The 22062-nt window shown below is 44.1% G+C and overlaps 1 protein-coding gene across 1 annotated transcript in view; it reads right to left on the bottom strand.

The window, feature by feature from the left end:
• Positions 1-22062, bottom strand: part of spata17 (spermatogenesis associated 17) — a 429942-nt gene that overhangs the window by 391068 nt on the left and 16812 nt on the right. The window contains exons 3-4 of the mRNA XM_038811880.1: positions 11710-11791; positions 2113-2163 (exon numbers count right to left, since the gene is read on the bottom strand). Of these exons, the coding sequence (XP_038667808.1) occupies positions 2113-2163; positions 11710-11791 (133 nt within the window). The remainder of the gene's footprint in view (positions 1-2112; positions 2164-11709; positions 11792-22062) is intronic.

Here is a 22062-nt window from a genome sequence, read left to right as displayed (position 1 = left end):
TTGATGTGAGACCAAGATCTGAAGAGAGAAGAAGACTTCAAGTGAACTGTTAGTGGGAAAATTCTGTCTCTAACATTATATGACTGTGGGATATTCATGTGGGAAAATTCTGCTTTTTACAATATATAACTAATTCTTAACTATGTTGCAAATTATATCTAACCCTGCTGTTCGAAGTATTTCTGTGTCTGCTACTGGAATAGCAACCCTGTGTGCAAAACAAATGACAAATCGCCAGGTGCATACTCAAAGACAATGGACTATTAACAAACTTTGCCCAAGATCTGAATGCCTTAAGATATCTATGCCTGCCCGGTGAGCTACAAGCTGAAGTATTAGCAACAATAGGAAAAGGCTGTAGATTACAAACTAATAACCATTAATGGCATGGACTGAGATAATGGAAGATTAATTAGTTGCATGTAATGAATTGTGACGCGAATATAGTTGATTGATTGTATGTAAATGAGAATGCAACTAATTCCACCCCTTGAATCTGTAGATTAACCCAATGCGAACCTTAGCTCAAGTGAGAAAGAGTATTGTGAGGCTGCGGAGCGTCCAAATCTTTCTCCCAGATCTGATATAATAAACTGCTTCTTTACTCATCCAAAAAGGCCTACGTGTGAATATTTTCACCTCTAACATGCACCTTTGATTGAAGGCCCAGTTTAATAAAGGCTAAAGTGTCTTTCCAGAGGAAATCCTACTGCCTGAGAGTACTGAACAAATGTTCCTGCTAGAAGACCATCACCAACTGTACACCAATGACTTTGCTCAATCAGTGTGCAGGGAGGAAAGCCTCCGGTAAATAATTCGACATCAAAATTAAGCACTCATCTTTTTATTTTAATCCTCATTATTTTACTCCTTTCCATCGGTGTGTGTGTGTGTCTGTCTTGTGTGTGTGGATAGAGAGTGAGACAGTTAAAGTGGGTGGATAGTAGGGAAGTTTGCCACTATTCTATTGTAAATACTGCATATTTCATCTTTATTTATATTATAAATAAACAATAATAGTGTTTCAACATACAACTGGTGACTAAATTATTGGGCGGCCAACAGCCAATGATTTTTGGAATTTTTATATGAATTGGTTCATTTGCTGCTGTTGGGACTCTGGGTTCTGTAGGGCTGGAAATGACCACACAAGCCCAAGGCGCTGTAACAATACTGCTGTAACTGTTTCACATATTCAAAGCTATATTAAAACAACTTAATTAAATGTCAGCTCTTGTAAAGTAGATACAATTTATGAGCTTTCACCTTTATTTTCTTTATCTCTTTCTGTCTTTGCAACCGAGATGCAAGTTTCCAGGCTTCTATGAATTATGTGCTCACGTCAGTCCCAATTGTTATATAACATGACTTGTTGGCTGACTTTCTTTTTGTCTTACTTTAAACTGTGCTCCATGCTTAAACCCAGTCATTCAGGTTACACTAACACTTTATGGAATGAAGAAATACAAGTCAAAACTGCAATCCAACATTCCAATGTGTACCATGTTCGTACACTGATATATTGTTTCATAATCAAGATCCCTGGGTAAATGCATTTTACTTTGGATGTCAATTACTGTGATCTGGATGATTTTTTTGAAACCCATTTAATATTTCTTTCACTGATTAGCCCCAGCTGTGCCATCTTCCAGAGTAAATATTAATGTCCTTACCAATCTGGTTTCATTTAATGGTGCACAAAATCACAATAATTTAAGTGGTCTAAGAATAAACAGTATGTATTTTCCTAAAATTGCAATATTCAAACCAATATCTATTGTTTTTGTTACCCACAAGATGGCATAATGGTGACAAAATATGGATTAATGCATAACATTCTTGCAATATTAAAGTTCAACCATGCATATTGTTAAAATTATGCTACATTTAAAACCATTTTCCTCAGTAGAAATACACATCTAGAGTAATTTATACAATAAATTGAATTCCTTTGTCCGAACCATATTAACTACATATAGCAAAAGAATTTGGCACTTTTCCAGATGGATACTCACTTTGCTTCTGATTTAGATTACCAAATACAGCATAAAAGCATATTTAGAGCACATTTTGATGCCATCATTTCTTGAATAATGAGGGAGATTTATTTACCCTGACAGCCATTTCATTGTAGAAATTCATCTTCATAATAAAATATGCTCTCTGTGAATTAAAGAAGATAGCACAGACTGTAGTTACAGAAAGATATAGCTCAAATTTGACATATAAAAGTTAAGAATCTTTATAAATAATACATAATAAGAAATGCAGTCACAGACAGAAAAACTCCAATTGTACATTCAAAAGACAGCTATCGTTTTATGTATAATGCAAACTTAACCATTAAAACATACTATATTCAAATTACATGCTGTTGGAGATAAATCATCATGAAAAGATCTGCACTGAGTTTTATGATCAATGTTACTCTACTAAGGCCAGAATTACAAAAGACAAAATATCCACAAGTGCTGCTGGCAATCTGTATTGTAGAGTTTGAGGCATAAGGTCTTTTAAAAAGCGTTTCACTGTAGCATAAAATTTACATTTCACAATGTCTGGATGAATTAAAATTTCAAAGAAACAAAGCTTTTTACCTTCCATCCTTCAAGAATATCTGTACTGAAGAATGAAAATTATGCCTTCTAACTATGGGTACAAAATACCATAAACTTAGCCCATAAATTTCATATCATTTGACATAAATTTTTAGTATTGTAACGTTTGCAACATTCGAACTACTCAGCCCATGTTAACATATCATCAGTTGAAATCAGCAGGAAAATATTTGAATTGCATTTACCAACAAATATACAATGATGACACAGCTGGTAGCCATATGGAGCACGATCGAACGGCCTTGCTGCACCCAACTCGGTGACACAATGAGGCCGTTAAATCTCACGAGAAGCCCGGAATGCCTCGCGAGATCTAACAGAACCTTGCAAGACTTTGTGATCTGAATCTCACCCAGCGAGGTGCCTGGGAGATCTTGCCATACACCATTTAGCACTGGTCAACATGTGGACCAGGCGTAACTGCACCTAGGGGCATTCCTAGGCCATTGGAGACCCCTGGGTGGTCAGGGCAGGGTGGCACCCTGGCTGTCGGCCGGAGCCTGAGGGGGCCAATCCCCATGAAAGGGGGAGGGGAAAGGGAGGTATGAAGGGGCTTCAAAAGGTTAGGAGAGTGAAGGGTAGGGATCCTGAAGCAGGGACCCTGAAAATGGGGGAGTTGTGGGGTAATGCCCATGTGTGCAGGGGGTGACATTGCCCGTGGGCGGGGGTTTGGGGGGGGGGGGGGGGGGGGGGGAACCCTCAAACTTGCTTAGAAATCGGGGCACCCTTTCAAAATGGCAGCCCCATCTCGGAGGAGCCAATCTCGCTGGAGAGTTCAGCTCCCCAGTGATGAAATCATTTCTAAGTGTGGGCTGGACTGGGGCAAAACTCCTCAAGGCCCATAAAAATGACTAAGTATGGGTGTGGTATTCACCGAAAATGCCAAACTCACCCAAAAATACACTTCCACGTTTTTCTGTTAAATCACACCCATAATGTTAAAGGTTCTGAAAATATGTACTTTAAGTCAAATTAAGCATCATTCCTTTTTTTCTTATTCGGTCTCGAGTCAAATAATGTTGCATCATTGATCAATTTCACTTATATTTATTTTAATGCATTTTCTACATATATGTTCTGCTCCTGATTATCTCATGATTTCAACAGTTTGTTTTTTAAACAAAATAATTAATTCAAAACAAGTTTCAAACTCAAGAACATTTTCAAATATCTGATTACAGCCGATCAACGTGAAATTAAATACAATTACTGAGTTTGAGTCCGGATGTTCCAGTCTCTGGTATGCTCCTGCCCGCCAATGATTTTCAAAGCTACAGCGGCCTGCCACATGATCCCCATCTCGGGAAAACCCGCTGACCTGTGCTCCTCCACACCAGACCCCCAACCCCACCTCATCTTGGGCTGGGGCTTTCTGGGGCTGATTTAGCTCACTGGGCTAAACCGCTGGCTTTCAAAGCAGTCCAAGCAGGCCAGCAGCACGGTTCGATTCCCGTATCAGCCTCCCTGGACAGGCGCCGGAATGTGGCGACTAGGGGCTTTTCACAGTAACTTCATTGAGGCCTACTCGTGACAATAAGCGATTTTCATTTCATTTCATCTGATGAATACCCCCCCTTGGTACCTTAGAGGCAAGTGTAGAGAGGGCACTCACTCCCCCCAAGACCTCAATTCCAGGTTGGCACTGCCAAAGGGCAGAGCCTGAAGGGGCAACATCTGGCAAGCCCATACACTTAGAGAAGAGAGCCTTGCCAGTGATTTGGGTGGGTGGGGGTTGGGGGGGTGGTTTGCCATGTCATTCTGAGATCAGGGTGTGCTTTAAAACTAGGGTCCCAATCTCTGAGGAGCAAGTTTAGACACGCTCCTCTCAAGGCCTGCATTAAATCCGTCCCTCTCCAAAATGTTTCAAAGTGCTGTTGAATCACACCTCAACAGCTCTACTGGAGCCAGCGGGAAACACCCGGTTTTCCTCCTGGCAGCAGCTCTTAGAATTGATTCGGGAGAATCGTGGCCCATATCTGCACTACTAGACTCAGCTCAAATCACAACACACCTCATCACACATATCAACAATCTCTCAAACATTAAAACTTATAGATAACAATCATACACTTCACCTCACTTCACATACCACATACCATCCAACTTTCACACACTTCCAGTTACTAAATCATTGGAGCAACACCATCCAAACGCATTGCATGATACTCAAGGATGCTGTTCCTTCTCACTTGCAGGAAGAGATCACACATGACCAGAGGCAGTAATTAGAGGGGAGAGGCATGCCTTTCCACTCTAATCCATGAGGAGGAAACAGGGGAAACATTATTGGAGGAGCCACTGCTGAAGCCTTGGCCAGCAGTGGGGCTGAATCCAATAAAAATTATGATATCCTCGCAACAAATCCTCCTTCTCACATCCCACTCACTCTCCATTATTCTAAATTCTCTTCTGGCCTGCAAGCTGCAGATATTCTAAGCATATTTATATCCTTTTTTGAATTGCAAAAAAAAAAAGAGTTGGCATGGTGGTATAGTGGGTAAGCACTGCTGCCTCACAGCACCAAGAACCCAGGTTCAATTCCGGCCTTGGGTGACTATCTGTGTGGAGTTTCCACGTTCTTCACATGTCTGCGTGGGTTTGCTCTGGGTGCTCTGGTTTCCTCTCACACCCCAAAGATGTGTAGGTTAGGTGGATTGTCCTTGCTAAATTGTCCGTTAGTGTTCAAAGGTTAGGTGGGGTTATGGGGATACTGGGATAGGGTGGGTAGGATGCTCTTTTGGAGGGTTGGTGTGGACTCAATGGGCCGAATGGCCTCCTTCTGCACTGTAGTGACTCTATGGGCGCGATTCTCCCCAAACATTTCTCAGTTAATTTGTGGCGGCTTTTTCAGGGAGTTTCCCACTGGCTCTGCCAGCGAGTTCCCCACTTCTATTGAGTGACACTTGTCACTTTTTTGAGCCCTGGGGGTTTCTCACCAGTTTAGCCCACGCTTAGAATTTTTTTTAGCACTGGGGAGCTCAACTCAGACATCGGGCCACTATTTTGAAATGTCACACCCCACACATATGGACACTACCCCACAGCCCACAAGAGAGGACACCCCGCTGTGGGGTCCCTGGGGGTCCCACCTCTTCAGTTCCCCCCGCCTCCAAACCCCTTACAGCACCCCCTCCCTTCTAGCACCACCACCGTTCTACTTTCCAGAGGCCCGTACTTCAGACCCTTCAAACCCGCCTGCCATCCTCATTTCATGGGCATGGCCTCCCTCACCCCCTGGGCCTTTGCAGTGACACCCTGGCACTCGGGCATCCTTACACTGCTACCCTGGCACCCAGGCAGTTCTCCTGCTGGCTTGGCAGTGCCAAGGTGCCAGCTGGCCGGGACAAGGTGCCCGCATTCTAGGGAGAGGGCCAGGGAACCACCCTGTACTTACCCTGACCAACTGGGGTCTCCGGTGGCTCGGGAGGCCCCCCAGGATGCCATTCCACCTGGTCCACGTTTGTGTGGACTAGGACTGATCAGCGCCCCGCTGCAGCCTCCCTAGGGAGGCTGAAGAATCGAAGGAGACCGGTTAATCCCGTGTTGAGTAGGTCGTAAGTAGGTTCACTACCTACTTTTGCGAGCGTTATTCAGTCCCACTCATTTGGGGCGGGATTCCGTCTCCGACATCTTGCTGGAATTCAGACAATCCTGGGAGGCACGGAGGCTGTCGGGTGGCTCGCTGCAAGCCTCTCTCAGCATTCTCTGGCTGCATTGCGCTCAAGCGAGAGCACAACACGGCCGGAGAATCGCTTCCTATGATTCTTACTTTCATCCCCTCCCACAGTCTTATACTCGATACTTTTTACTTTTTCAAATGCTCAGCAAGTGCAACCTGACCAGGCAGTGGGAAAGATCATGATGATGAAAAAATGTACTTCATATTCCATACTTGCAGCCACCAGATCATAAACAGGCACTGTGCCTATCTTAGAGGCTACCACTAATCACATAATGAAACATGCATCTGTTAAGTAATTCAGGAGCCAGATGATGAAGTAGGAAAACACATACCAATCTTAATACTAGATTTATTTACATGATGTAGCATTACATATTTCTACCTCCTTGTTCACCAACACCCCGGGTCAAATTTTCGGTCCTGAGTTGGGAGTGGTAAGTCAAGAAAATTCCCAACTCTCAAAACTCGACTTGGGGAAACATTCCCCAGACAATCCGATTTCATTCCAGGTTGGGGATGTTGGTTGATTATTGGAGTCACACATTGAAATCGGTACTATCTTACCTCTTTCAGAATTATAACGTTTGTGCCCACAACCCAGCCATTGTGCCATTGTCCTTGCTATTATCCATTAGCCAGTCTGCCACTTCCCATGCTGAGATGCTGCATTCCACAGCCAGGCCCTCAACGCTCAATGTAGCTCAAGGAAATCCTCCATAGACATCTTCAAACTCCACCACTGAAAGTGTGGATCCGTTCACCAACCATACTGTAGTTAGCAGTGTAGCAATGCATAGAAGAAACAGGGCAGGACTGTCCAGCCAGAATGGAATTGAAGATATTCCTAGTACATGTAGACTGGTCAGATTAGCATCAGATATGATTTAGAAACAACAGTCAGAGAATTAAAATCAATATTCGCTTGGAGAAGCTTGAGTTAATTAAGGAGAGTCAGCATGGATTTGCAAAAGACAGATCGAGTTTGACTAATCTAATTGAATTTATAGATGAAGTAGCAGAGAAGGTTGATGAAGGAAGTGCAATGGATGTTCGCTACATGGATTTTTTAAAAAGTGTATACTATAGACATACACGGATACGGAAATATAGATTAAAATTTCAAAATTTGGCCATGACATCAAACTTGAAGATGTCCAGACAGTTAGCATGATATCAATTGACTGCAACAGGACATAGATAGGCTAGCAGAATGGGCACATTGTATAAGAATTGGCAAGTCATTTGCAGCTGTGTAGAACCTTAGTTAGGCCACACTTGGAGTATAGTGTTCAATTCTGGTCGCCACACTACCAGAAGGATGTGGAGGATTTAGAGAGGGTGCAAAAGAGATTTACCAGGATGTTGCCTGGTATGGAGGGCATTAGCTATGAGGAGCGGTTGAATAAACTCGGTTTGTTCTCACTGGAACAACGGAGGTTGAGGGGCGACCTGATAGATGTCTACAAAATTATGAGGGGCATAGACAGTGGATTGTCAGAGGCTTATCCCCAGGGTAGCGGGGTCAATTACTAGGGGGCATAGGTTTAAGGTGCGAGGGGCAAGGTTTAGGGTAGATGTACGAGGCAAGTTTTTTTTACACAGTGGGTAGTGGGTGCCTGGAACTCGCTGCCGGAGGAGGTGGTGGAAGCAGGGACGATAGTGACATTTAAGGGGCATCTTGATAAATACATGAATAGGATGAGAATAGAGGGATACAGATCAAGGAAGTGTAGAAGATTGTAGTTTAGTCGGGCAGCATGGTCGGCACGGGCTTGGAGGCTGAAGGGCCTGTTCCTGTGCTGTACTTTTCTTTGTTCTTTGTACAAGTGGCAGATGGAATTTAACAGAGAAGTGTGAGATGGTGCATTTTGGAAGAATGGATAGAGGCAGTATAGACTTAACAGCACAGTTCTAAAGAGTGCAGAGAGGAGTGCACCTGGGAGTTCATGTGCACAGATCTTTGATGTTCTCAGGTCATAGTGTGAAAGCAGTTAACAAACCAAATGGATCTTGGGCTTCATAAATAGTGGCATTGATTCTCGAAGTAGGGAGCTCATGCTTTATAATGCTCTAATTAGACTAAAATATCACGTTTAGTTATGATCACATTAGAAAGATCCTTGCGAGAGAGCATATGAATGTATTGGAGGGGAAACTAGATTAGAATATGAGGGAAAAGGGAAGAGAGGGTTATTTCAATAGAATTAAGAACGTGAGGAGATTAGAGTGAAGCATAAAAGTTGTTATGGGGCTAAATGCTGAATGGGCCAAATTACCTATTGCTGTGCTGAATATTCTAAGTAATTGTATTTGAGAAATCATACAGCAATATAACTGCAAGTTGTTGATAATCCCATTAAATATTGGCAGTGGGGGCTGGTGGCTTCTTGGTGCTTAAATAGCGTACAAATATGCGAGCTTAGTAGAGTGTTACTGACTGGAGCATGGAGCTCCAAAATGGCAGAATTGCCGTCAAATGAGCCTTGCTGATTGATGTCACTAACTGCATACTTCTATTAGACATTAACTTGTGCGCGTGTTAACGTTTTAAAAATTCATTTATGGGATGTAGGCATCGCTGGCTAGACCAACAATTATTGCCCATCCCTAGTTCCCTCGATAATGTAGAGGCGAGCTGCCTTCTTGAACGGCTGCAGTCCCGGGAGGTGCAGGTACACCCACAGGGAGTTCCAGGATTTTGACCCAGTGACAGTGAAGGCAAGGCGATATATTGCATATATTTCCAAGTCAGAATGGTGAATGACTTAGAGGAGAACCTCCCGGTGTTGGTAGTAACATCAACATTTGACCTATGGTGTAGGAATGATCATCTTCCCCATTGTCCTCGCGGAGCTCGTGCTCCCCGCTAGAGTCGGGAGGACCCTAATTAACCAATGTATAAAAGGTTGGCTAGTAAGGCACCGACGAGAAAGAGAGCAAGAAAGAGAGAGAGTAAAGAGAGAGAGAGAGAGAGATAAAGAGAGGGAGAGAGAGAGATGAGAGAGAGATAAAGAGAGATAAAGAGAGAGAGAGAGAGAGAGAGAGAGAGAGAGATAGAGAGAGAGATAAAGAGAGAGAGAGAGAGATAGAGAGATAAAGAGAGAGAGAGAGAGAGAGAGAGATAAAGAGAGAGAGAGAGAGAGAGAGAGAGAGAGAGAGAGAGAGAGAGAGAGAGAGACAAAGAGAGAGAGAGACAGAGAGAGAGATAAAGATTTGGGAATGGAGCATGGCCCAGGATGTGGCGTTTAAGAAAGTGAAACAGCCGTTGCCTTTGTAGGGGGTGTTGATGCATTTTGACTTTGAGATCATTACTTATCAAATGTGATGCATTGGCATATGGAATTGGGCCAGTCCTATCTCATCAGATGAGCAATTCACATTCAATCGCCTTTGCCTCCTGGACGCTGGCTGCGGCTGAGAGAAAAGACGCTCAGATCGAGAAAGAAAGACTGGCGGTCGTACTTAGTACAAAACAGTTTCATCAGAAGGTCTATGGTCACCATTTCCTTATTGTCACTGATCACAAGTCGTTGCTGGGCATCCTGCATGAAAACAAGGCGGTCCCGCAGAAAGCTTCCTTAAGGATTCAGCCCTGTGTCTGGTTATTGGCTGCTTATGAATACTCTTTTGAGCACCACCCTCGGACCCAGATTTCACATGGTGATGTGTTGAGCCGTCTTCCCCTGCAGACCCCCCTCTATGGCAGGCATATTTGTCCTGAATTTTATGCACTCCTTTCCCATCACTGCATCGTGTATTCATGACTGGACGCAAACCAACCCGTACTAGCCAAGGTGCAGCACCTGATACTCTACGGTGGCCAGCATCGACAGCTACCAGGGGAGTTGAGGGCTTTCTCCTCAAAGTTCTGAGGAAAATGATACCCTCCTGTGGGTACAAGGGTTGTTGTCCCAGCAAAGGGCCAGCAATCATGTTGAAGGATCTTCTCAACGGGCATCCCACTGTGTCCAAAATTAAGATGCTGGCGAGAAGCTACCGTCTGGTGGCTGGGTGTGGACACGGATATTGCGACATTGGCCCAACAGTGCACCATTGGTCAAGAGCATCAGAGGCTTCCCCTGGAGGCATCCTTACACCTTTGGGAGTGGCCAGGGTGCCCTTGGGCTCTTGTGCATGCCAGTTACACCCATCCATTCCTGGTGGATGCCCACTCAAAGTAGCTGGAGGCTCACAAGATGGTGACGATCACCTCCTGGGTGACCGTCAAGCAATTGCGCATTTCTTTTTCCACCTTCCTGAAGTGCTCATAACAGATAATGGGGCCTCTTTCACGAGCAAGGGATTCGACATGTCTGCACTTCCCCATACCATCCAGCATTGATTGGCTTGGCAGAGGGGGGAAGAGAGAAAGAGAGATGGGGGGGGGGGGGGGGGTGGGGGGGGTGGGGGGGGGGGGGGGGGGGGGGGAAGGGGTGGGGGGTAAAGAGAGAGAGAGAGAGAGAGAGAAAGCGAGAGAGAGAGAGAGAGAGAGAGAGAGATAGAGAGTGTTTGGAAGCTGCTGCTTAAGGAGCCTTGGTTTGTTCCTGTTGTACATGGTTGCCACTATTCGGTGGTGAATCAGGGATTGCTTTTTTGTGGGACTGGTGCCAAGCAAACTGCCCGATTTGTCCTCGATAGTATCAACTGTTTTCAGTGTTGTTGGAGCTGTACTCATCCAGGCAAGTGGCCAGCGTTGCATTACACTCTTGACTTGTGCCTTGTAGATGGCGGATAGGCTTTGGGAATCAGAAGGAGAGTTACGTCCCGCAGGAGTCCGAGCTTTTGACTTGCTCTGGTAGCTACAGTATTTACATAGTTAGTCCAGTAACTTGCCACTTATCAGACCAAGCCTGACTATTGTCCAGGTCTTGCTGCATTTGGACATAGGCTGCTTCAGTATCTGAGTCATTGCGAATGATACTGAGCATTGAACATTGTGTCAACAGTGAACATCCCCACTTCTGACCTTATGATGGAAGCAAAGTCATTGATGAAGCAGCTGAAAATGGTTCGACCTAGGACGCTATCCTGAGAAATTCCTGCATTGATCTCTTGTAGCCGAGATGACTGGCTTCCAAGCACCACAGGATAGCGTCCACTACGCTTTGTATCACAAGTGCACGTGCATGCTGTAGACAACATTTTGGATCCCCAGTGGCAGTCATGTGCCAGAAAACTGGGCATTATCAACCCAATCTCTTGTCAATGGTCTAGAGCAATGCTAGCTTGACCCATATGGTCCCACCAAACATTCTGGAGGTGTTCTAACAGATTCAAATTGAAAATCTGTGCACATAATAAAAATTACAGGTTAATGTTCTTTAATCAGCATAAAATATTATTATTTTTTAATGATCTTGGTAAAAAGCTCAGTGAATTAGAATTGCCTAATAGAATGAAAGATTTTACCTGCACCATGGTTCTGAAATGCATCCTGCTACAATATCCTCGCCATGTTTTCTGAATTATGATTGCTACTCTCCGGAGGTATCTTTTGAAATAAAGAGATTTAACATTATTAATTTTGATCTAAGATTTGGATTTTAAAAATGTTGTATTAAAAGCAATTTTCTTAGGCACCCCATACTTTGTGTGATGCAGGGCAGCAAAGGCACATCTAGAACAGAATTGTCTTGTAAGAATTCAGCAGGGTCTCTGCTCACCCAATAACTCTTGTTTGCAGGGCACTGTGGACAGGATATTTGCACCTCGAAAAGGCAAATATAGAGGTGGGTTGGCATGAAAATTTGTGTCACTAGCCAGCAAGTCAGTTTGCTGCCATTTTCCTGGAGGCAGGAACAGCGGCCAAAAAGCCACATGCCAGTATGCGGCAAGTATTTTCATAGAACCCAAAGTGCTGAAGGAGGCCATTCAGCCCATTGAGTCTGCACCGACTCATGTCCACTCTTCCCAATCACCATAACACCATAACCTAACCTTAACATCCCTGAACATTAAGGGGTAAATTATCATGCCCAATCCACCTAATCCGCATATCTTTGGACCATGGGAGGAATCCCGAGTACCCGGAAGAAAACCACGCAGACACAGGGAGAATGTACAAGCTCCACACAGTGGCTGTAAGAACAAAAGAACAATACAGCACAGGATCAGACCCTTCGGCCCTCCAAGCCTGTACTGGTTATGATACGACCCCTGGCCAAAACCCTCTTCCTAGTGCTGTATCCCTCTGTACCCAAACTATCCATGTATTTGTCGAGATGCCTTTTGAACGCCGTGAATGTATCTGCTTCCACAACGTCCCCTGGCAACGCTTTCCGTAAGGTCGGAATTGAACTCGTTCCCTGGCAGTGTTAACCACTGTGCCACCTTGTCACCCCTAATGAAATAAGGGCATTAAAAGACCAATTGTCAGAAGATGATTGCAATTTTCCAGTTAGCCTAGAGGCTCACCAAGAAATCTGGGTTAAGGCCAAATACCTTGTGGCAGCCTCCAGGCAACAACCAGGATTGTCGTGGGTTAGTAGAAGAAGGTATGCATTGGTCCAGGCAGGCTGAGGTCCTCCCCACCTGTCTGCCTTCAGCTGCACACTATCACAATGTGAAGGGGTTTTCCCTTCATAATAGTGTCCCAGTAGCCAAGGTCATTTTTTAATTCAGAAGTTTTAAAATCTGCAAGAGGATGTCTCAAAATGGAAGTGCTTTCTGTCTTGCCCGAACTGCAAGATTCATCTTATTCCAAGTTGGAGGGCATTGTATTAACACTCCAGGTTTCAGAGCTAGCCTGCTGACCATAATTGGACAATGAACCTGCCCTCTGGCCGCTAACTGGCTCATTTGAGGAAAATCACTTCCAGGTGACTGTTTCTCCATTTGAGACTGACATGGGCGAAATCCTCTCTTATGAAGTCAATGATGCAGTTTTCCAAGATGCCATCTTACCTCTAATATAATACGTTTCCTAGGTTAGGTCAGAAAACTTTATAAGATCGTTGAAGTTTCTTTTATTGCTTTTTCAAGACTATTATCAGCAAGTTGGTTCTTTTTAGTGTAAAGCTTTGTTTAGCATTTTGTACCCCCTGGTTTCCCATCCTGTGGGTTTTTTCATACCACACATTCTCTTGGCTGAAAGCATAGACTAGAGAATGGCTACTAAGCTTTATCAATGTTGCTACACAGCCAGGCCTCAGGGAGGTGTGCAAGAACAAGCCAGATGACAGATTCATTGACTTTTCTTTACTCCGCGTGAGCCTTCCCTGGAACGCAAAGCTGAAATTGAGAACCCACCATGTAAGAAAATGCAGATGTACATTCCCTCACAGCATTGCTGATTTATAATGCAACATTAAAATTCATTTAAATGATTCAAAATAGAAAATCAACAGAAAAAAACAGCATGAGGCTAACTTACAAAATAGTACACTGCATAACATTATCATTGCTCAGTAACTGTTGAATTTGAGATATTGGGGCTATTTTCAACAACACTTATATTTAAATTGTGTTTTTAATGCAATAAACCATCCAAGATGCATCAAGCAAGTATTACAAAACAAAATGTGACATCCAGTCACATAACAAAATAATAGGCATGACCAAAGGCTTGCTCAAAGAGGCAAGTTTTAAGTAGTGGCTTAAATGAAGAAAGCAACGTGGCGAGGTATACAGAGGAAATTCCAGAGCTTAGCTCCTAGGTAACCGAAAACGTGGGCACGAATGGTAGAGGAGTTAAAAATCAGGAATGCTCAAGTGGATTTAGATGAGTGTGCATAGCTTGGAGGTTGGATGGGGAAGTTATGGAGGAATTTAAAAATAAGGATTAGAATTTTAAAGTCAAGATGTTGCTTGACCAGGAGCCAATACAGATCACCAAGCCCAAGAGTGATAGGGGATTGGGAGAAGTTGGAAGTTAGGACACAGGCATCAAAGTTTTGGATGACTTCAAGCCTATAGAGAGTAAAATGTGAACGAGCAGTGCATTGGAATAGGCAAGGATAGAGTTAACAAGAGCATGAAAGAGGATTATTAGCAGCAAGTGAGTTGAGACGGCGCAATGTTAGGTCAAGTGGAAATAGATGGTCTTAGCAATGGCACCAATATGTGGTCAGACATTTATTGTGGGTCAAGCATGACACAAAGGTTGCAAACAGACTGGTTTAGCCTCAGGCTGTTGCCAGGGTTAGGGATGTAGTCAGTATTTAGGAAGCGGAGTTTCAATTGCAGATCGTAAATAATCTGAAATCTTTGGCTGTTGACGCTGGAACCCCGCCTTGGATTTTCTGGTGGCGTGGGGTGGCTTCAATGGGAAATTGAAGCAGGACCAGTAGATTCCACTGCTGGCCAATGGTAGTCCGTCTCCGCTGCCAAGAGACACCCCCACGGGGAGGTCAGAGAATCTCACCCAATGGCTGCAATCCTCTCAATTTTTAATTGGAAGAAATTTCAGCTCATCCAGGACTGGGCGTTGTATAAGCAGTGGAGGAGTTTAGAGTGGTGCTATTGAGAGAGAACTGTTGTCATCAGCATACACGTGAAAACTAATGATCTGCTTCTTTCGCATTATGTCATCAAAGGGCACAATGTAGCTGAGAAATAGGAGGGGGGCCAAGGATAGATCAAGGCCGCCAGAGGTAACTGTATGGGAGCAGGAAAGAAGCTATTGCAAGTGATACTCTGGCTACAATTAACTAGATAAGAATAGAAGCTGGTGACAGTGGAAAGGATGCTGCAGTCAACTGTGTCAAAGGTTAGAATACAGGATGCTAAGCAAGCATTAAAATAACTATGAAAGGTTTGATGAAGTGAATTGGAAAGAACCATTTCCTTTGGTTGAGGTGTGCACCAATGTAAAATTGTGAGTCAAAGAGTCAAGAGAATGTTTAAGGAACATTTATTTACATGGCAAGTTGTTGGAGCATGGAATGCGTTACAGAAGAAAGGGTTTAAGGTAGAGATCAAAGTTTTTTTAAAAAAGAAACCAAATATTTGAAGACGTGGGATGCAGGGATATTTTGAAAAAACAGTGCCATGAGATTAGTTTTGGATTGCTCCAATAAATCCAAAAATGGTAAACCTTAATGATTCTACACCACAAATGGTCTTGATATTTTTTTGTACCAAAAACAAAAATTACTGAAAATATTCAGCATGCCAGGTAGTATTAATGAGAGAAAAACAGAGTTAACACCTCAGGTCTGTGACCTTTCATTAGACCAGAGGAAAGTGAATAATGTAATAAGTTTTAATCAACTGAAAGGAAAATGGGAAGGGGCAAGATGAATAAAAGGGAAGGTCTGTGATAGAGTGGAGGGCAGAAGAGATTAAATGACAAAGGTTTCCTGGTACAAAAGCCAACAGAAACGGAATAGGTAAAATAAAGGAATTAAAGATGTTTAGGTGAGGTGAATCATAGCATTTACAGTGCAGAAGGAGGCCATTCGGCCCATTGAGTTTTCACCGGCCCTTGCAAAGAGCACCCTACTCAAGCCCACACCTTCACCCTATCCCCATAACGCAGCAACCCAACCCAACCTTTTTGGACACTCGGGGCAATTTAGCATGGTCAATCCACCTAACCTGCACAGCTTTGGACTGTGGGAGGAAACCGGAGCACCCGGAGGAAACCCACGCAGGCACGGGGAGAATGTACAGACTCCGCACAGACAGACAGTGACCAAAGATCGAACCTGGTACCCTGGAGCTGTTAAGCAACTGTGCTAACCACTATGGCAGTGTCCTTCAAACTTTTTTTCCGGGGACCCATTTTTACCAACCGATCAACCTTCGGGATCCAACCCGGCTGACCTTTGCGACCCATGCCGGCCGACCTTCGCGACCCACCATTTTCTCTTATCATGTTTGCTGCTGACAAAAATGGAGGAAATGGTTTTGGGTCCCTCTGGCCCTCGTACACGCTCCTCCAATGGAACCTGTTGGATGAAGGTGAAGCCTTCTGGTGACGGAAAGTATGGAGTCTCCATCTGTCCAAAGATCTGAATTTTTTCATGTAAAATGTTATCAAGTAACCCCCCCCCCCCCAAACTTATGAAAAAATAAGAGAATGAGAAAAATAAATGAAAAAATGAATAAACCCCCCCGGACTTGTAAAAAAATAAAATGAATAAAATAAATGAAAAAAATAAAAATTAAATGAATAAAATAAATTAATAAATGAATAAAAACCACGAGAGAACTTGTAGAACAAAAAGCTGCAACCGTTAAAAAAAATAGCGTCCGCACTGCGCATGCGTGCCCGATTATCGGCGCGCATGCACAATGCGGCCAAATTTGTTTTTTAAACATGTTCTTGGCCGCTTGCAGCCGGCGTTGTGAAAAGCCGGCTGCTGCGCGGGGATTTGCACGATCGGGAGTGCCACGGACAACGGCTCCACGACCCTCCCAATACCCGCCCGCGACCCACCCCCGACTTTGAAGAACACTGCACTATGCTACCGTGCTGCCCACATGGCTGGATGGCAGCTAAACAAATGCAAATAAATAAAGAAACAAGAAAAGGAATAAGTAAAAAAGTAAACATCATGCAAATGTGAGCAGCGATAATGATCTAAAATTGTTAAATTTAATGTTGAGTCCAAAACGGCGAATTGAGAAATGAAGTACTGTTCCTTGAGCTTGCATTGAGTTTCATCAGAACACCGCAGCAGGCCAAGGACAAAAAAGGTGAAAAGTCAATACACAAAGTGGAGAATTGAAATAATAAACGACATACTTGCCGAAGATGGAATGGTGATGTTTCGCGAAACGGCCACCCAGACTGCATTTGGTCTCCCAAGTGTAAAAGAGATCGCATTGTAAGTATTGAATACAGTATACAACAAGTAAATTGCTGTTTCGCTTGGAGGGAATGTTTGGGACCTTGTACCATGAGAAGGAAAGAGGTAAAAGGCAGGTGTATTTCCTACACTTTCATGGAAAAGTGCTAGAGGAAATGAACATAAAATGCAGTATCTCTGAAGAGAGAAACTAGGATTAATGGGTGGAATTTTTCACTCTGGAAACCAAGTACGGTGGCAGGTAGGGAAAGAGGCAATCGCACACCAATCCGAGTGGCTGGTATGCACGCAAGATCATCTGCTTTTCAGCTCATTATATATACACATGAACGTGATCCACAGATTGCCTGACAGGGCAGATTGCGATTTCTCTGCCTTGCCGTGACCTCACTGGATCATCTTTCTGGACTCACGTACGTATGTATGTATGTATGTACGCACGTAAAGTCTGATGGAATATCAGTATTTTCAGGCCAACAATTGCAACAGCTAGGCAACATGGGATATTGGAAGACTGAAAACAGAGGCTTGCCATGAATGCCTCATATATATCAGACTATGCGTCTCCTGAAACTTTTGTGGTTCACTGAGAGATGCGTTGAACTAGTGCAATCCATCCATCACTGAGAGTTACAGACGACTGAGTTGCAAGGATGTCTGTAATGCTGGGGACAATGTCGGAAGAAAGGCCTGAACACTTCTGGGGCGGCAGTGGTAGTGGTATTATCACTGAACTAGTATCCAGAGACCCAGATAATGCTCTGGGGGCCGAGGTTCGAAACCCACCATGGTAGATAGTGAAATTTGAATTCAACAAAAAACCTGGAATCAAAAGTCTAATGATGACCATGAAACCATTGTCGACTGTCATAAAAGCTCATGCCCTTGAGGAAAGGAAATCTGCCATTCTTAGCTAGTCATGCCTACATGTGACTCCAGATCCCCAGTAATATGGTTGAATCTTAACTGCCCTCTAAAATGGTCTAGTAAATCAACATTCAGTTCAAGAATTGGAAATATGTTCTGGCCCAGTAACGCCAACATCCAATGATTAAAACAAAGCTTGCCTTGATTGCCTGTGTGGAGAAATTGCCGGGCACATTCACAATATATCCGAGACGTGAAGTAGATAACCAGTAAGTCAGGAGTGTCGACCCAGGGGCGCCCTGCAGGAATACTGCCATGACAGCAATGGGGTTTGCAAAGCTGCTCCTGCCTGTTGAAGACTGCCATAGACAGTGGAGCGTCACTGGGATGTTTGCAGATATTTGAAGTCTGCTCACCTGTTGCAGTTATTATCCCGAACATGCTCCCAAGGCTTCATTGTCTTCCAAGGATGAGGACAAGAGATTGATGTGCTGCAGGCACGGTGGCACAGTGGTTAGCACTGCTGCCTCACAGCTCCAGGGTCCCGAGTTTCAATTCCAGCCCTGGGTGACTGTCTCTGTGGAGTTTGCACTTTCTCCCCGTGTCTGTGTGGGTTTCCTCCAGGTGCTCTGGTTTCCTCCTACCAGTCCAAAGATGTGCAAGGTAGGGGATTGGCCATGCTAAATTGCCCCTTAGTGTCCAAAAGGTTAGGCCGGGTTTCTAGGTTACGGAGATAGGGCGGATGGCGTGGGCTTAAGTAGGGTGCTGTTTCCAAGGGCTTGTACAGACTCGATGGGCCGAATGACCTCCCTTCTGCACTGTAAATTCCATGATTCTATGGAGAGCACAGGTCTATTGGCTAATCGTCATCCTCCTACTGGAATGGGATAGCTATAGTCATGTCACATGCACGGCTGTCTCTTCTGGATCGTATTCTGGCCTCTTTCTCTGGAGCTGCCGCTTTATCGCTCTCATCCAGATTAGCCCTCTCGCCGTCTTCCTCATTGGAGATGTGCAGCTCCTCAATCTCTCCCCCTTTGGAGTGTCAGGTTGTGTAGAGGGCAGCAAGCTAATATGATGGATGGGACACTTGGGGAGATTATGTAGTGCACTGCCCTATCTATCGAGACATTGGAAAGACATCTTCAAGATGCTAATAGTCTGCTCAATCAACGACTGTGTTTCAGCATGAGCACTTTGTGGGCACAAAACAATCATCATCAGCCACGTCTTTAGTGGGTAGCCTTTGCAATTGAGGAGCCAACCCTGGATGTACTGAGGGCCCACGCGTATCTGTGGCAACTGGAAATCACGCAGGATGTGCAAGTGGGAGACTCCAGGACATCTTGTAAATACTTGCATATTCTGCTTCAGGTGGCTGCAGACCAGCATTTAGTGAGTGAAACCCCTTTGTGTTAATGAATTGTTGTGCCTTCTGTCAGGAAGCTATTAAAGGCGCATGAGGCAGCCAATCAATGGCATCCTGCAACTGTGGGAATCCTGAGAAAGCTGCAAATCCACTGCTCTTGCAGCCTGACAGGCTTCATCCATGGAGAAAGGACCTTTGGAACGGCCTACTCTCAAAGAAATTAATTTGTGAGCCAGTTACAAGGAATGGCTTCCTGGTCCCTGAGGTGTCAACTCCTCCCAGAGAATGTGCCAGATGTAAGCCACCACATCCATAGACATGCAAAGGCACCAACTCATCTGAAGGAAGGAAGGAGAGGTGTCTTTTGTACACTCTTCCTCTTGCCAGATGCAATGTCTCTGGCAGCCTCTGCTTCTGGGTACTGAGCAGGTTGAGGATCTCGTCTTTGCCCTGCCTAGCAGCAAATGGCCATTCACCTCCTCTTTTGTGGCTTGATTGCCACAATTAACATTTTCTGTTCTATCCATCACGCCCCCTCATGCTCATCTATGTGGAAGCAATGAACAGGAACAGGAACGTAAATGAACATTACGCCTGGAATGGTCACCTTACAGTCGCTAACTAGGAGTCTGTGGCGTCCATAAGTTCCTATTATCCCAGCATCCCCACTTAGTCCCTTGGCAGCACTATTACAGGTTTCCAGATGACCAGTAGTGCACCTACTCTACTCTACCCAAACTGGCATACATTTGACAGTGTTTTAAAACAGGCGCTTGGATGTAAATGAGTTTTGTCAGGTAGCAGAAGCCAAACCTGGCACAGTGTTAAGAAACAAGGGTAGTTTTAAGGGATTTATATTTGTATAGGTAGACATTAGAAACAAGATATAGTTTTCAGTGGGATTAAGTTAATATTTCTGTGCCTGGTAGGACAAAACCTACAGTTAGATTCATGCTGGATATGTGTGGGGGATAATTAAGCTCCAACTGAGTTTCTATTGTGCCTAGAGAAGGCTATGGCATGAAAAATCAATGAAACAGCAGTGATTACTTAGCAACTGTAGCCTTGTAAGGTAGAGAAGCTGTTAGGTTTTAGTTTTAGCTGAATTTGTGGGCAGTTAGAGACAGGGCACTAGCGAGTGAACTGCTCTCAACACTGCCAGGAGAAGTTGGACAATGCAAGGGACTTGCAAAGCTGCAGGTTTCCTAAGGAACAAGCTACAACCCAGATAACCAGGGAACTGGAACTGAAGTTTACAGAGACCAAGGTATTCTTCAGAAGAATTCAAGTAACCAGATTTAAAATAGGACAGCAGCCTTCAGAGATAAGTTAAACGTCTGATGCGATTTTAATACAGTCTGAGAATCATAAGAACATAAGAAATAGGAGCAGGAGTAGGCGATCTGGCCCTTCAAGCCTGCTCCGCCATTCAATGAGATCATGGCTTGATCTTTTGCGAACTCAGCTCCACTTACCCACCCAAACACATTTATTCTTCAAAAAACTATCTATCTTTATCTTGAAAACATTTAATGAAGGAGCCTCAACTGCTTCACTGCGCAGGGAATTCCATAGATTCACAACCCTTTGGGTGAAGAGGTTCCTCCTAAACTCAGTCCTAAATCTCTTTCCCCTTTTTCTGAGGCTATGCCCCATAGTTCTGCTTTCACCCGCCAGTGGAAACAACCTCCTCCCGCATCTATCCTATCTATTCCCTTCATAATTTTATATGTTTCTACAAGATCTTCACGCATCCTTCTAAATTCCAACAAGTACAGTCCCAGTCTACTCAATCTCTCCTCATAATCCAACCCTCTCAACTCTAGGGTTAACCTAGTGAATCGCCTCTGCACACCCTCCAGCACCAGTAGGTCCTTTCTCAGGTAAGGAGACCAAAACTGAACACAATACTCCAGGTGTGGCCTCACTAACACCTTATACAGTTGCAGTATAACCTTCCTAGTCTTAAACTCCATCACCCTAGCAATGAAGGACAAAACTCCATTCACCTTCTTAATCACCTTTTGTACCTATAAACCAACTTTTTGCAACTCATGCACTGGAACACCCAGGTCCCTCTGCACAGCAGCATCTTTTAATATTTTATCATTTAAATAATAATCCCTTTTGCTGTTATTCCTACCAAAATGGATAATCTCACATTTGTCAACATTGTAATCCATCTGCCAGACCCTACCCCATTCACTTAAACTATCCAAATCCCTCTGCAGACTTCCAGTGTCCTCTGCACTTTATGCTTTATCACTCATCTTAGTGTTGTCTGCAAACTTGGACACATTGCACTTGGTCCCCAACTCCAAATCATCTATGTAAATTGTGAACAATTTTGGGCCCAACACTGATCCCTGAGGGACACCACTAGCTACTGATTGCCAACCAAAGAAACATCCATTAATCCCTACTCTTTGCTTTCTATTAATTAACCAATCCTCTATCCATGCTACTATTTTACCTTAACGGCATGCATCATTATCTAATGCAGCAACCTTTTGTGGGGCACCTTGTCAAAAGCTTTCTGGAAATCCAGATATACCACATCCATTGGCTCGTCGTTGTCTACTGCACTGGTAATGTCCTCAAGAAATTCCACTAAATTAGTTGGGCACGACCTGCCCTTTATGGACCCATGCTGCGTCTGCCCAATGGGACAATTTCCATCCAGATGCCTCGCTATTTCTTCCTTGATGAGAAATTCCAGCATCTTCCCTACCACAGAAGTTAAGCTAACTGGCCTATAATTACCCGCTTTCT

The sequence above is a fragment of the Scyliorhinus canicula genome, chromosome 1 (genome assembly GCF_902713615.1).
Source record: "Scyliorhinus canicula chromosome 1, sScyCan1.1, whole genome shotgun sequence".
NCBI lineage: Eukaryota > Metazoa > Chordata > Chondrichthyes > Carcharhiniformes > Scyliorhinidae > Scyliorhinus > Scyliorhinus canicula.
This window is presented reverse-complemented; position numbering and strand designations above follow the sequence as displayed.